Genomic DNA, 14,682 nt, shown 5'->3' with positions numbered 1-14,682 from the left:
TCTAAAAACAACCACAGTTTGGATGAAGATAAAGTATCCTTAGTGATTGTTTTTAGACTGTGGGGTTAGTTAGTCACGAGTTTTCTGTTAGTCCCAGCATTAGGGTATTGTAGACAAGTGGATCCTGATGTTCACTGGCCAGATAGCCTAGCAGAAATAGTAAATTTTGGGTTGCTTTAAGGGAGTAAAGAGACTGATAGACACCCAGTGGTCTCCCAGACTATAATAGTTTACATTTAGTAAATTAGTCATTTGCATCTCAAAAGATTAAGTTTTTATGCAAGCATATACCAGCTTACCATTTTGCTGGCAGCCGTAGGGTACAAGCCAGAGATACAGCTCTATACAGCTACCTACAGTAGCCTGATGTCTTTTCAGAGACCTCCAGTTAGGTGAAACTGGCATTCTTGGCTTTACCACAAGAAATAATTTCAGGATGAGTCAGTATGGAGCATATTTGGAGTTCATGGAGAGAGAGGACAAAGAGACAGATTGCACAGGGTTAAAAGAAAGACTCCCAGAGAAAAGATAGAAACTCCTCCCAGCATGAGTCACACTGTATGTTAAGTCTTTAAAGAAGCTTTTATATACTTATATTGGTGGATTCTTCAGGGTGCTGAGGTTTTAAATGAGATCATAGGGTGCTTCCTGAAGTGCTTTGATAGGCTTCCTCAACTGCCGAGGCCATCAGAGTTGCTGATGGGGTTAGAATGTTTTCATGTAAACTAAAGTTAATAAAATAAAATAGTCTCATAAAATATCTGGGAAAAGAGTAAAGCCAAACTCAGGGCCTTAAAAGTGGTTTATTGTATAACAGTAGTTTTTGAAAATATCTCTGCATAAAAGGAATATTGTATTCTTTCTGTTGGCAGCCATCACAGTAAATCTTGGTAATTGTGTTAGAAGCCTTGGTTTTTCACTGGCAAGAGATCTTACCCAAACACCAGAGAGGGGTTCATTTTCGGTTTCATAATTTTCTGTACCATAATTTCACCTGTCTTTCTATTTTATTTTATTGTCATTGATGAGGGATAATATTATTGCCACTCAGGAAAGCTCAACTTTAAAAAATTATTTATTTTATGAATATGAATATTCTCTCTCCGTGCACACCTGCATGCCAAAAGAGGACATTAGATCCTACTACATACAAACAGTTGTGAGCCACCATGAAGTTGCTGGGAGTTGAACTCCAGCTCTCCCCCCCTCACCCCCCAATCAAAGTTAGTTCAAAGGAAAGGCTCCTGTTTATACCTAGCACTCACAAAAAAAAGATCAGAGTAGTCATTTAAAGTGCTGACATTAACACTCAATTGACACTTCTACATCTGTACATCTGAGCAGAGAGTCTCTTCCACTAGTCTTTTTTCTTTTTTAATTTATTTCAAAGAGTGAAAGTATGGGGCAAAAAGAAAAGTAAAATTCAGCTTAAGGGAAAGGTTCCTGTTTTACATCCAGCAGTCAGAAAAGATTGAAGTAGTCTCTTAAAACCCTGATATTAACATTCAATGCAAATAAACAGCTTCTCCCCCTCAAGTCCTGGCTTTGCAGAGGCTAGCGCTACTGTTTCTCCTACCTTACTCAATCTAACTAAACTGGAAGCTCATCTTAATGTCTACCTGCTCCCTGATTTGTTGCTGTGGTGTGAACCTAGAATCTCGGGCATATTGAGCAAGTACCACTGAACTACACCCATATAACCATGTAGGTATTGGAAGAATGATTGAGGTACATTAGCATGTGTTGAGTTTTTATTTGTTTAGGTGATTAACAAATAGTTTTCCAAAGTGATTATCATTTTATACCTTTCCTCTGGTTGAAAATCTCCACTGTTCCTCCCCATTTGGAATGAGTTTCTTCCTTTAGCCCTTCAGTGGCTGTATCATTGTGGGTTTTGTTTGCATCTCTGATGGCTAATGATACTGAGCACTATATATAATCTTTTGGACTTTATGTAGTTTTTGGGTTTGGTCACCTTTTCTTTAAAGTGGGTTGACATGTTTATATAAGCTACAGAATTTATAAGGTCTTCATTGAGACTATTGTATATATATCTGTATTTCACATAGTATATTTTGTTTATGTATATTATGTATGCATGTACTTAGTGTCTGTAATCTAGAGAGAGGTTGCTAGATAAGTGTTTGCATAATTTAGATATCAAATCGATTGGCAGATACATGGTTTGTAAATTTTTTTCTGAACCTCTGATTACATCATTATTTTCTAAAATTTCAGTTTGTTTTGTTTTGTTTTACATAAGATCAGCCAAGTTCATGGTGGTATGGGTATTAACAAATTTTAAGTTTAAAACTTTTTTTTTCTTTAATGTATATGGGAGTTTTGTTTGCATACATGCTGCTGTGCCTTGTGTGCTTCTGCCTTTGAGGGCCAGAAGAGGCTCATCAGACCCCCTGGTGATGTCTGTTGAGCTATCCAGCCCTCACATTTAACTTTAGTAAGTAGAAAGTAATTTGGATGATGTCCAAGTAATTTTGTGACTTAAGAAAATTTTGACTATTCCATGCTTAGAAAATTAACTCCCACTTCTCTTTGGAAAGCTTTGTATTATTAGCCAGTGTAGGTTTAGAGTTAGACACTCCCTTATCTAATAGCATGTGAGGTACGAGAGCTGTTTTTAAGTAAAAATGTTTTTACAACTTTTTCACTGGTTTGCTGTGTAAGTTTTCCCATCAAATAACTGTAGCTTTTGTGTTACTGGATGACTTTATTTACTATCAGGCTCTTTTGCACCAATTTGTTTTTATAAAGTCTGTATGCCAGCAATAATGAAACATGAAACTAGGTAGTGTAAATCTACCAACTTTATTCTTTTCTAAGGTTCTTTCCTGTCACAGATTTGTTAGTATCTACTAGAAGTCTGGATGGAGGTTTGATGGAGGTTGCCAGGTAGCTCTAGATTAAAAATGAATGTTTATTATTTTAAAATTTATTTTAATTTTTAAAGGTTTTATTTTTATGCTGTTTGTGGTGTAGTGTGTGTGTGTGCGTGCGTGCGTGCGTGCGTGCGTGCGTGCGTGCGTGCGTGCGTGCGTGTGTGTGTGTGTGTGTGTGTGTGTGTGTGTGTGTGTCTTTGTATTTGGTTGTGTGCATGAGTGCAGGTTTCTGTGAATACCAGTAGAATGTATTGGACCTGCTAGTGCTGGTTGTTGTAAATTACTTTGTAATTAACCTTATGTGGGCACTTGTTATAAATTACCTTATGTGAGTACTGAAATTTAGTTAGGATCCTTTGCTAGAATATTATGTAATCTTAACCACTTAGCCATCTCTCCAGCCCTTCCTTCATGCCCAGTTAACATGTTAATATAAGTTATCTGTTAATGACACCATCTTAATTTTTTCTCTGTACTTAGAATCCTTTTTATTTATTTTGCCTTACTGACTTCAGTGCAGGTGCTATGTGTAGGAGAAAACTTGCTTCAAAGCTGATTTTCTTGCCATATTTTTAGTGCTAGGAAGAAGGCACCTTACTGCTCATTGTTAAATTTTTTCTTCTCACATTGAAGATGTTCTTTTTGGTTCTAGTTTGCTAGTGGTGATTTTCTAATGGACACCAAGCTTTGCATCTGTTGAAGTAATAATATGGTTGTTATAACTACTACAATAAGGTTTTTGCTTTGGTAGATATGATTTCTTCTCTGTGGCCAAGATTTGGCTTCCCTGGGAGGTTGTTAGGAATGTGGACTCTCAGGTCCCACCCTGAACCTCCCAGATCAGAATCTGCTTCTAAAAAGGATTTCCAGTCATTGGTGTATATGTAGTGATATGCATTGGTGTTTATCATTGGTGTAAACAGAGTAGTCTTGCAGGAGCATGTGGAGGCACAGCAGGGCATTTTGGTAATGGTGTGTTGAGGCCTCATCAGGGATACTACTCATTTTGATGCCTTTATGTACACAGTGATTCAGAAATGGTATTACACTAGCAAGAATGGGGAATTTTTCTGTTGCAGAATTCTCTAGCATGCTAAACCTCAGCACTGAGAAACTATAGGCATTAGTTCAGCATTTGGATTCCTAGATCTGTTTTTTCATTTGTAGTACTTGTTATAGAGTCTGGCTTGTAGTTATCTTTTTGCATTCATAACATTTAAGAAAGGAAGTTAACTGTAATTGTCCATGGGTTAAGCATCTTACACATTTTCTGACAATATGTCTTTGTTTCTTTGAAGAGTAAAGATAACATGTTCATGATAATGAAGAAGCAAGCTGCATTGTTATTACAGTGGTAGAAAATGTTTAAATGAGCCTTATGTTTAGTACATATTTGTCTTCATCTGCCTGTGGGCTACTAAAACTGACCTAAGAGGGAGCTCAGAAAGAAGAATTGTATTAGAAAACTGCTTTAGTTTGGGTTAGCACTAGAGGAAATTTTTGTAAGAGACTCTGCTAAAATAAAACCTGGTTTTAGTATTGAAAAGTGGTAGAAGAAATATTTTTTGTCTTTTACTGGTCTCAGCACTAAGTCTGTGGTGAGTTAACACTAGACAGGAAGAGTAAAGTAAGTAGGGAAGGGGCAGGGATAGTGACCACAAAACCCCGAACTGACAGGAACTGCTCTCCTGATAGAAGACCAAAATATGTGGTTAGGGACTGTGAATGATTCAGCTTACTTGACTGAAGTAGCCATTACAGCTACCAGGTGAGCTCTGCACTGTTAACTGTCCTGTGTTATCTCAGTGGTGGATTTCCATATGTTAGCTTACATCATAGTCATAGACAATGTAAGTTGTGTGGTCTGGATTAGATGCAAGGCAGCACGGATGTTTAACATGTCTATACTCAAGCAAGTCTGAGTAGCTGTAGTGGGGACATCCTTGTGTATTAACTACAGGCAGGAGTTTGAAGTTTTCTCGAAGTAAGTTTCTTTTTAATATTTGAAGTTTTTCCCCAACTGGAGTTGGCTTCAGGTTTCACATAGCCTTTTACCACAAGAACTTTGAAATGTGCTCACATTTTAAATGACTATGGGCTTATCTCCTTCTTTGCTTCTGTCTGCCTGTAGGGAGGAATGGAAACCCTGGAACTTCAGAAAGACATAAAAGAAGAATCAGATGAAGAAGATGATGATGATGAAGAATCTGGACGATTACGTTTTAAAACTGAAAGGAAAGAAGGAACAATTATTAGGCTTTCAGATGTAACTAGAGAGAGAAGGAACATTCCAGAAACTTTGGGTAATTTTTGTTTTGGGCCTATGGGTTAATTTTTTCCTTCCTTCCTTCCTTCCTTCCTTCCTTCCTTCCTTCCTTCCTTCCTTCCTTCCTTCCTTCCTTCCTCCCTCCCTCCCTCCTTTCTTCCTTCCTCCCTCCCTCCTTTCTTTTCTTTTTTCCTTCCTTGTCCTCAGTCTTCATTTTCACTTCAGATCTCTCCATATCGTATTATGATTGATTGTTGGTAAGGGAGGGTGTAGGTATATGGGAGGCTGGTGCCCAGCTGTGTTATGCTCAACATTTTGCCAAACAACCACATCTGGGTTATCTGTGTTTGAGTGAAGTATTGAAAAGCATTTAATTTTTTTTTTTTAGTCCTTTTCTTTGGGAGTGTATAACTTAAAGCTACTCTCCTTTGTGTCCTGTGTTCTTGACTGTGCTGAGGTGGGGGGATGCTTGGCAGTGGACAGATACAGGACTTTGTGAGGAAGAAGCTGCCGTACGTAGTCTTTGAGAGCTGGGAGTTTACATGAGTATTACCTGTCAGCTTGCTTTTGTGTCCCCAGTCCCAAGATGGAGTTTATTGGACTGTAAAGCAGTTTGCCTGCTTTTATACTGAGATGAGAGTGTGTTTCTTCTAGAGATCCTGTGTTCTCCAGTGATGCGTAGTTTTTGAACATTTAATTTTTTTGTTTTCTTTTTGTCATTTTGTTTACAAATAAAAACTTGTAAAATTTTAGATTTTATTTTGTGTGTTTTGAGTATTTGACTGAAATAAATGTGTGTTTATCATGTGTGTGGACCTCAGAAAAGGGGTCTGGATCCCTTGAAACGGGAATTAGGGGTGTTTATGAATGGCCATGTGGGTGCTGCGTATTGAACTTGGCACCCCTGGAAGAGCAACCAGTGTTCTTAACTCCGAGCCAACTCTACAGCCCTCAAATAATAACGCATTTCCTTAGTGATAGATAGTTGATTAATCTTGAGAATTCTTTGCAGCTTGAGAATCAGTTGCTGCTGTGGTACTTCTCATTTCTGATTCTGAAAGCTTGTGTGTGAAGTAATCTTTTTGAGATCTAGAATGACATTTGATCACTTTGAGACACATAATGTTGTTTCAAGTGTGAAAAGCACTATATCACACATGATCCTCTCCACTGTTAAACAGCAGAATCTCACTTGTTGATTGGGATATTTACTTCAGGCTGTAGAATTTGGGGCTGAGATATTCTTTTTTTAATTATTAATTTATGAATATGAGTACACTGTTGCTGTCTTCAGATACCAGAAGTGGGCATTGGATCCCAATAGAAGATGGTTTTTGAGCCACCATATGGTTGCTGGAAATTGAACTTAGGACAGTCAGTGCTCTTAACCACTGAGCCATCTCTCTAGCCCCAGATATTCTTATTAATTAATTGGTTAGCCCTTTTCACGGTCAGGATTTTTTTCTACAAGTTAAACCTTGCAGAAATATATTTATGTTTTTTTCCATTTTCCCAAGGATGACATTCAACTGAATTCAGAATGTAAATAATTTGGTGCAGAAGAAGCCACAGGCATAGGTGGTAATTCTCTGGTAGAGCCCAGTTGAGCTAGACTGTGTAAAGGATTGGTTTACTGTATATGAAAATGTCAGTGCATGTTCTACACAAGGATACTTTGACCAGTTTTCTCTAGACTCTGCCTAGAAGTGCAGAGCAGTAGCTTCTCTTGCTCTAGGAATCAGACTTGGATCTTCAGTGGTTTTTGAAAGCAGCATGGGTGTGAGGGAAAGTGTTTTTTAAAGCTAAGCTTCCTAGTCACTCTATGAATTTTGTCTTCAGTCTCACTTACATGCATCATATTAAGTTACTTTGTATTACTTTGTCTTAACTGCTTGACAGTTAAGACAAAGTAATAAATCTTGTCTATTGAACTAATATCCTAGCTACTTTGATTGGAAACCAAAGGCCTGTGGGAAGAACCCTTTCATCCATTTACAGTGGGTGGTTGCTCGTGCTAGTAGTCATATACTTACCTTTTTATACTATAGTTCTTGTTTTAAAATTCTGAGGGTTCAGTTATTTTTTGATGTTTGCCAATTTAATTTTGCCAAACTGTATGCCATAAGTATACATTCTTTTCTAAGTGCTTTATAATTATTTGGGTGCAAATATGTTGTTGCTAGAAATAGTGTAGTATAACTGTAGTTGCTTTATGATATGTCCCTTTAGAATTTGGACATAGATCAGGAAACACTCTCGGGAAAATTAACATTGCAGTTGAAGTTACAAATGTAATTTCTATCCTGTCATATTTTGGTGACCTTTTGTGACAGCTTGTCTCAATTGGAGGAGAACATTTTTTCTTGCTGATTAAAGATGTCATTTGAAACCATTTTATTACTGAGGATAGTAAAATTAATCTTGACACTCTGAACCACTAGAAAAATAATTGCTGATTCACTGCATAAAATGTGTGTGAAGCAACAATGTAGTCAAGATTAAAATAAAGACCCATGCTGGCTAAAAGATTATGTTTTTTTCCCAAGAGCTCATATTCCTTTGGATGAGAGGAGATTCCATATCAGTATTTTCAAGAAAGTGAATCATAACTTAAGAGATTTTGAGTCTGATGTGGCAAAATAGATTCTAGTGATACTTAAGTGGCCTCGGTGGAAGAGGAAGGCTTCTGATAGTGTTTGGTGATATTTTGAGAAAGTACACATTTACGAAAATGGGATGTACTGCTGTGTAGTAGTATTACTAAATAGTACTTTTTAAACACTACTGTAAAATAACGGGACCCTATTTATGCTTAGAATAATGCACTGTGGGAGATTTTTAGGGTCTGTGCCATGTTCATTGCACTGTGAAACATAGGAACAAAGTAGGCACACGAAGCTCCTGCAGTGCTTTAAGTAGCCAGCTTTCTTTTGCATGGCTTTCCTCTTATTTGACAAGGTGTCTGTAGCTGCTGCATGGCCATACAATGTCTCTACAGCATGACATATATGCTAATGAACATACATGTTTAAAGCAAAATGCTGTTAATGACTGTTCATTCAGGAGTTATCCTTAATAATTTAACTTCAGAAGGAAGTCAGTAATGGCTTTGATTTATGTCAGAAAGGGGGTTTTGGTTTTGTTTGTTTCCTTCTAATTCTGTGCTGCTTGCACATTAATGGCATTCTTTTTTTGTTTTGTTTGTTTTTGTTTTTTGAAATAGGGTTTCTCTGTGTAGCCATGGCTGTCCTGAAACTCACTTTGTAGATCAAGCTGACCTCAGAGTCATATAAATTCACCTACCTCTGCCTCCTGAGTACTGGGACTAAAGGCATGCACCACCATTCTCTTACTGGCCTCATTGGAGCCCAATAGAGGAGCAGTTTCCTCCTTTACTGTAATGGTCTGTGGACTACTTTTTAGATTTGCTACATCTACACTGTGAAAAGGAAAGCATTTAAGATTGATAGATGGGACTTGGTTCTTACTGTTCTCTCCACTGATGTCCGTAGTATGGGCTGTACTTAACACCTGTACATCTTTTTTAAACAGAGCTTTCGGCAGAAGCCAAAGCTGCACTGCTTGAATTTGAAGAGAGAGAGCGGCAGCACAAGCAGGGGCGCTACGGTTCCCGGCGGGGAGGACGGCGCGGAGGCTCCATGTGCCGCGGGATGGGAGACCAGAGGCGAGACAACAGCGACAGGGCAAGAGTGAAGGAGCATAGGCCTGCCCTGCTTCCTACACAGCCTCCTGTTGTGGTAATTTGGGTTATAATGTAGTACCTGATAGTTTTAGAACAAAACACAGTTGACACTCAACTTTTCTGAAATGACACCGAAGCAGTAGAAGAAATGGCTGAAGCTTCTGAATTTTGGTCTGTGGTAATATTTTGTTTTTAGCCTGAAGATTGGGTCCTTTCACTACTAGGTAGTTAGAAATCCATCTCAACACTTCTGTTGAACAGCTGATGGCCTGTGTAGCTACAGCCGAGCCCCACTTTTCTCCCTTATATTAGTGAGATATGCTGATGTTGACACAGGGTTTAGGTCACACTTGATTTTTTTATAAACTTTTTTTCTATAGGTTTTCCTCCCCAATAGTAGTTTTCCTTAGTTATTCTATCTTTTTAAAATGTTCATAACTTGAGACTGTACTACGAAGTTAAACTTGGATAGATTTCTTCTGGGAAGTCTCAGAAGCAAAGATAGGAGTCATGGTGTTTTGTCCTTTTCAAGGTAGAGGTAAAACCTCAGGGCTTTCTTTTTTGGAAGACAATGTTAGGAAGAAACAATGCAAGATACACCTAGTGTATACCACATCCCCTCTAAGGCTTGCTGCCTGCGTGTGGCTTCTGTTAACAATGTTTCAGATGCCATCCATTGGTGAAGTGATGAAGGAGAAAGGGTAGTTGTTGGCCTTGTGTGAGAATCCAGTTTTAATGTACCCCAAGGGAAGAGGGAAAGGTGGGTAATAGTAATAGCACTTGAAAGTTTGGTGACATCAGTACAACATTGCTCTTTTGTTCACAATTGGTTGGTTCTCCATCAAGGTCAACAAGTTATGCTCCAGACTAGTTTTTCATCAGAATGAGTTCCTATTTACCAGTGAGAAGGAAAGTGGAGAATGGGTGGGAGATAACAGCTAGTTAGTAAACAAAGGTAACCTGCATCCTGACAGGGTAGCTGTGTCTTTCAGTGCTCTGTGACTAGCCACCTGGTGGCTTGCATAGCCACCAAACCATCTGACCAGCCATGCACTTTGGCTGCAGCCTTGTCTTTCCTATTGGGGTTATCGTGTGTCATTGAGCTTGCCTGTGGTGTCCCTCCTCAAGCCATAGAGATACTTAATCTTGTTTACTTATTCCTCATGCAGAATGGATCTGTCCCCTTGCCTGTTCACCTTCACATTCTCGGAGGAATGCTCTTCAGTGTTGTTTCTTGATCTGGGCTCTGTTTTTCTTGAATTCCTAGCCTCATTTTGGGTGTCTTACAGCACATACCTAGGGTCCCAGTAATCATATGACTTTCTCTTTTGGGCTGCTTTGCTTTAGCGCTACTCCTCTTCTCCTCCTACCTCTCACAGGTAACGTGCTATGTGACGATGATTGTACCATGCGGCTAACGTCTCCATCATGTCATGTTACCATGTCTTTGGTGGGAACGTTTGCAATAGTTGTGTTTCTCTTGGTCTCTCTCTCAGGGTTTGTGCTCTCCTTTCAGGAGAGATCTACTGTAGAGAAGCCCCTCTAAAGCACCCAGCTAGAGTCCAGGCCAGTGCAGAATTTTCTGCTCAGCTGAGGCCCTCCAGGTTAATGAATATTGACAGTAGGTGGGTAACATTAAATCAGGGGCTCACAGCTTCCAGCAGAAACCAACCAGGGATGTGAGGTGTTTCTAGTTTAGTTTTTTTTCTTCATTAATGAGCTTCCCATGACTGAACTAACAGTTTCTCTTTCATGCTATAGGTATTTTAGGTATTTTTCTATCATGCGATAACAATAGTAAGATCTACTATTTTAAACAGTTTGCTATTCCCAGTGTTAGTCATTAGGCAGTGACATGACTTAATTATTCTCAGTGACAATGAGTTTTCTATTCTTGGACAGTGTGCTGTTCTATTTCCTCCTTATCAGAAAGTTAGGGGGGGCCTTCCACCCAAGACAAACATGCTAGTGTCTGAAATGGGGAGGAGGAACCCCCCCCCATTGGAGTGCCAGCCTCTCTCAGTAAGCTCAAACAACATGTGTGTGCACAAAAATAATGGGTAGTGTGCTTTGGATTCTAGGGATAGAAGAGTTCAGGTTTATCGGTTTCTGAATCTTTGGAGAAGTCCTTTCTTGGGAAGGGCAGCTAGCCAAGACCATATACAATTTAACTTTAATCTTATTGTTTCTCTGAAGTCTTTTGTCAGGCTGTGGCTGTTCTTCTATTTGCCTTTTGCCATGGCCTGTCACAGGCCTGTGTCCATCTTGTCCATCTTATACTGTGAGCAGTCAGTCACTTTCCTAGAAAGGGTATCACTGGGGCTTCCTCACCATGCATGTTGTATCTTTCGCTTGGAATGCAGAGACCCTCTATAATTGGGCATCATCCCAGGGAAAAGGACTAATTAGACAGCTGAATTACAAGTGTTTTGACTGCTAATTGGCAGTAGAGCTGATTAGTGATTAAAAGTGAAACTCGTGGAATCAAATTGTCTGATTCCAGATCACTTTCTGCCCCTTTCAGTAATAGGCCTGCTGCTTCCTGTACAACCTTTCAATGTGGACTTGAGACATGGGGCTGTAGGGATTGGAGGCCACTTTAGCTATCTTGGCTACTTTAAGTTGTGCTTCTATTTGTTTGTTTGTTGACCCTCTGTGCATATTCTACCCGCCCCCCAGTAAACAGGAAGTCCTTTTGCCTATTTTTCTCCATTCATAGTCTATTATTCTCTTTTGTCCAGGCTTGGCCCAGATACCACTTTCTCAGAGTATCTTCTTGGAACAGCTCTATGTAGCCCTGACCCTTTCTTAATGGCAAGTTTCTAATGGTTGCTTCTGTCTGCCTTCTATCCTCTTGAAGAGAGGCAGGGCTAGCTATGCTTAGAGGATATGGGTATCTTTTCTCATTATGGGCAGTTTGTTTCCTGGGCAGAATTTTATTTCTTCAGAATTCATGTTGTGTGGGCTGTCATTTCTTCTCTTTGCCATGGACTGGCTAAGTTACATAACATCTTGTAAGTCTATTGCACATCCTGTGTATAAAGTTTGTATACAAGTTTTTACTATAAGCCTATTTCTCAGAAGTTAATTGGTGTAAGCTTGTAGCACATCAGCATTACTTTTGTATTCTTCTATATGTTGATTTCTGTAAATTTTTCTCTTTTGGTGGTTTTCAGGCTCACTCTCCAAGATTAATTCCTCCTCCACAGCCGCAGCCTCCTCCTCCACCACCACCACCTCAGCAGCAGCCAATCAGAAGTCTGTTCCAGCAGCAGCAGCTGCAGCCTCTACTCCCCTTACAGCACCCGCATCACCCCTCCCCACCTCAGGGAGTGCACATGCCCCCCCAGATTGAGACTCCAAGGATGATGCTGACCCCTCCCCCAGTGACTCCTCAGCAGCCCAAGAACATCCACATCAACCCACACTTCAAGGGGACAGTGGTAACCCCTGTTCAAGGTGTGTATTCTTTTCTGGTATGTGTTCATTCACAAAGCTACTCCAGTAGCAACTAGATTCATGTTCAGGTCTGTGAGAAGTCACAGACACAGTGTAGCTTGTAGTGTAACTTTGAAGAAGCTCCTTTCTTCAAAATGCCTATCTGTTACTTTGTGACTGAATGGAATATACTGTGACAGTCTCAATGTGAGGCACAGCCTGAAGGTAGTTGTTGAATGAAGTCTCTGAATGCTTATTTCAGCTGTCTCATGGCAAGGATGTTGGAAATGTTAATGGTTCTTCTTAGGTCATGCATGGTGTACCTCTTTAGTTTGTGTTACCTGACAGGGAAGAACCAGGCTATCTTTATTGCTATAACAGAAGAGGTGCTGGAGCTGGGAGCTGTTATGTGTAGCTTCTCTGAAACACTTGCTTCTCTCTGTGTTCCACCTGTTCTAGGCACCTTGGCTTTGTTGGAGAGCAGAGCAGACCAGAGTTCTGTTCATGTTCTTGCTCCTTCGTGGGCAGAGGCAGACTGTCAGCATCCAAGGTCGGTAATAGGCCTTGTGTAGCATGCTAAATGCAGATGATGAGGGCAAAGGGAACAGTTGGGAGTGTGAGGTCGAAACTTGTAGGTTCTTTGGAGAGTCAGTTGTGTTGGCTGGTCTTTTGTTGGGACATGTGGGTGAAGAAGGAGTGTTTTCCTGAAATGGACACAAGTGAAAGACTAAGGCAGACTTGTGAAGGAACATTTTGCTGAAGTAGACACAGGAGAGAGGATGGTCTGCTAAAGCAAGCACATGAGAGGACACGTGATGAAAAAATCCTTTGTTAATGGAATGTTTGTATTGGTCTGCCTTACATTGCATTTGTTGGGACTACCTAGAAAGAAACACACCAAAAACCTTCTGGTGATGTATTGCAGTTTCTTACTGCTTCTATGGATTCAGGCTGATAGGCAAAGTGATGTCAGTTAGCTGAGACAGATGCATGTGCTGAGGCAAGACCCACGGAGGACAGGTGATGTTTGGAGGGTATAAATTGGACTAAATTGACTGTGACAGAGGCTAAATTTGGCCTGCTTATAGAGCTAGCTGTTGGTCTTGCTTTTTCGCTGATCGTCACTGTGCTGAGAGAGGTACGGATGAGAACTTTTCCTGGTGTCTCTCCTGCTGACTTGTGCCAAAGCTGAGGCCTGGCTGTTCCTGCTTGGTCGTTCCACTGCTGCTGCTGACCTGACTCTACTGAACTGGACTGCTGATACTTTCATGAGGTGTTGCCAGTGGCTCGAGCTGCCACTGCTGACCTGTTTCCAGACAACACGGACAGGAATTGCTCCAAAGAACCCTTTCTAAACAGTTCTACTTCTTCTATATCCCCCTCTGGTGGATGGTGGGCTAAAAGGGAAGTTGAAGCATTTAAGAACTATCATTAAAAACAGGCATTGAAAAAATTAAAGTTACAGGAATGCATTTAGTTATCTGGGGGTTCATTTAGTTGGCTGGTTCTAGGGTCATTCAGAATGAGAAGGAGTGGCTCATCATTGAAGATGGTCACAAGAAGAGGGACTGTTGATGGTGAACACAAATTTTAGGTTTGAAGTAATTAAGAGAGACAAACACCTTGTGGGTTACAGAAGGAGGGAAGTGATGCAGGGTCCCACCTGTGTGGCCAGTGTAAGGACTGTAGTTTTTACTGTGAGGACTTGCCTGGGTTATGGTATATTAAGCTGGGACAAAAAGGAATTTTGGTTTTCACATAGCTGAAACTAGTCATTTGTTAGTAGAATGCATTTTTACTGTGCTTTTGTTTATGTATCATTTTAATGCTCTATTATTCTTTGCTAATGACATCTTACTATTTGATCTTTATTCTGTGGAAGTAATATCAGACCAAACAACTTGTGGTGATTCTCTTTCCTAAGTTAAAAATGGCCTACTGTGGAGACAACTTGAAACCTCAACTGCATGTTTGACCCAGGAGCCACTAGCTAATGCACATTGTAGTGGTGGGTCAAGAAAGAACAAGATTAGAAGACACAGTGACAACAGAACAGTTGTTGAAGTGGGTACCATTAGAGCTCATTGCAGCTGCTTCATAGTCATTTGGACCTCTTTAAAGTCCTCTCTAAATGTGTTACATTTAAGGTGCTTATATGGGAGTTTTCTGGGTGCATCTAGTACCATATTTGATTGTGAGCTCCCATAACACAACAGTGCTGAGTTTTTCAAATCTAAGTCAGTGAGATCAGTATAATGTGTGGCACTTTTCAAAGAGGCAGCATATGCTTTAGCCGGAAGAGTATAGTCCTCTCGCTTCTTTTCTACCATGAGATTTCCTCTGCTGAGCGGTAGTGGTGCACACCTTAATTCCAGCAC

General features: G+C 40.1%; 1 protein-coding gene across 7 annotated transcripts in view; it reads left to right on the top strand.

Annotated features, from left to right (window-relative positions):
- RBM33 (RNA binding motif protein 33) overlaps window positions 1–14,682 on the top strand; it is a 95,921-nt gene that overhangs the window by 34,422 nt on the left and 46,817 nt on the right. For all 7 annotated transcript variants that reach the window (XM_080936485.1, XM_080936484.1, XM_080936487.1 and 4 more), the window contains 3 exons: window positions 5,029–5,200; window positions 8,716–8,921; window positions 12,043–12,325. In XM_080936485.1, the coding sequence (XP_080792611.1) occupies window positions 5,029–5,200; window positions 8,716–8,921; window positions 12,043–12,325 (661 nt within the window). The remainder of the gene's footprint in view (window positions 1–5,028; window positions 5,201–8,715; window positions 8,922–12,042; window positions 12,326–14,682) is intronic.

Source organism: Micromys minutus, assembly GCF_963924665.1.
Source record: "Micromys minutus genome assembly, chromosome: 23".
Taxonomy (NCBI): domain Eukaryota; kingdom Metazoa; phylum Chordata; class Mammalia; order Rodentia; family Muridae; genus Micromys; species Micromys minutus.
Note: the sequence above shows the minus strand (reverse complement) of the source record. Positions and strands in the feature narration are given on the sequence as shown.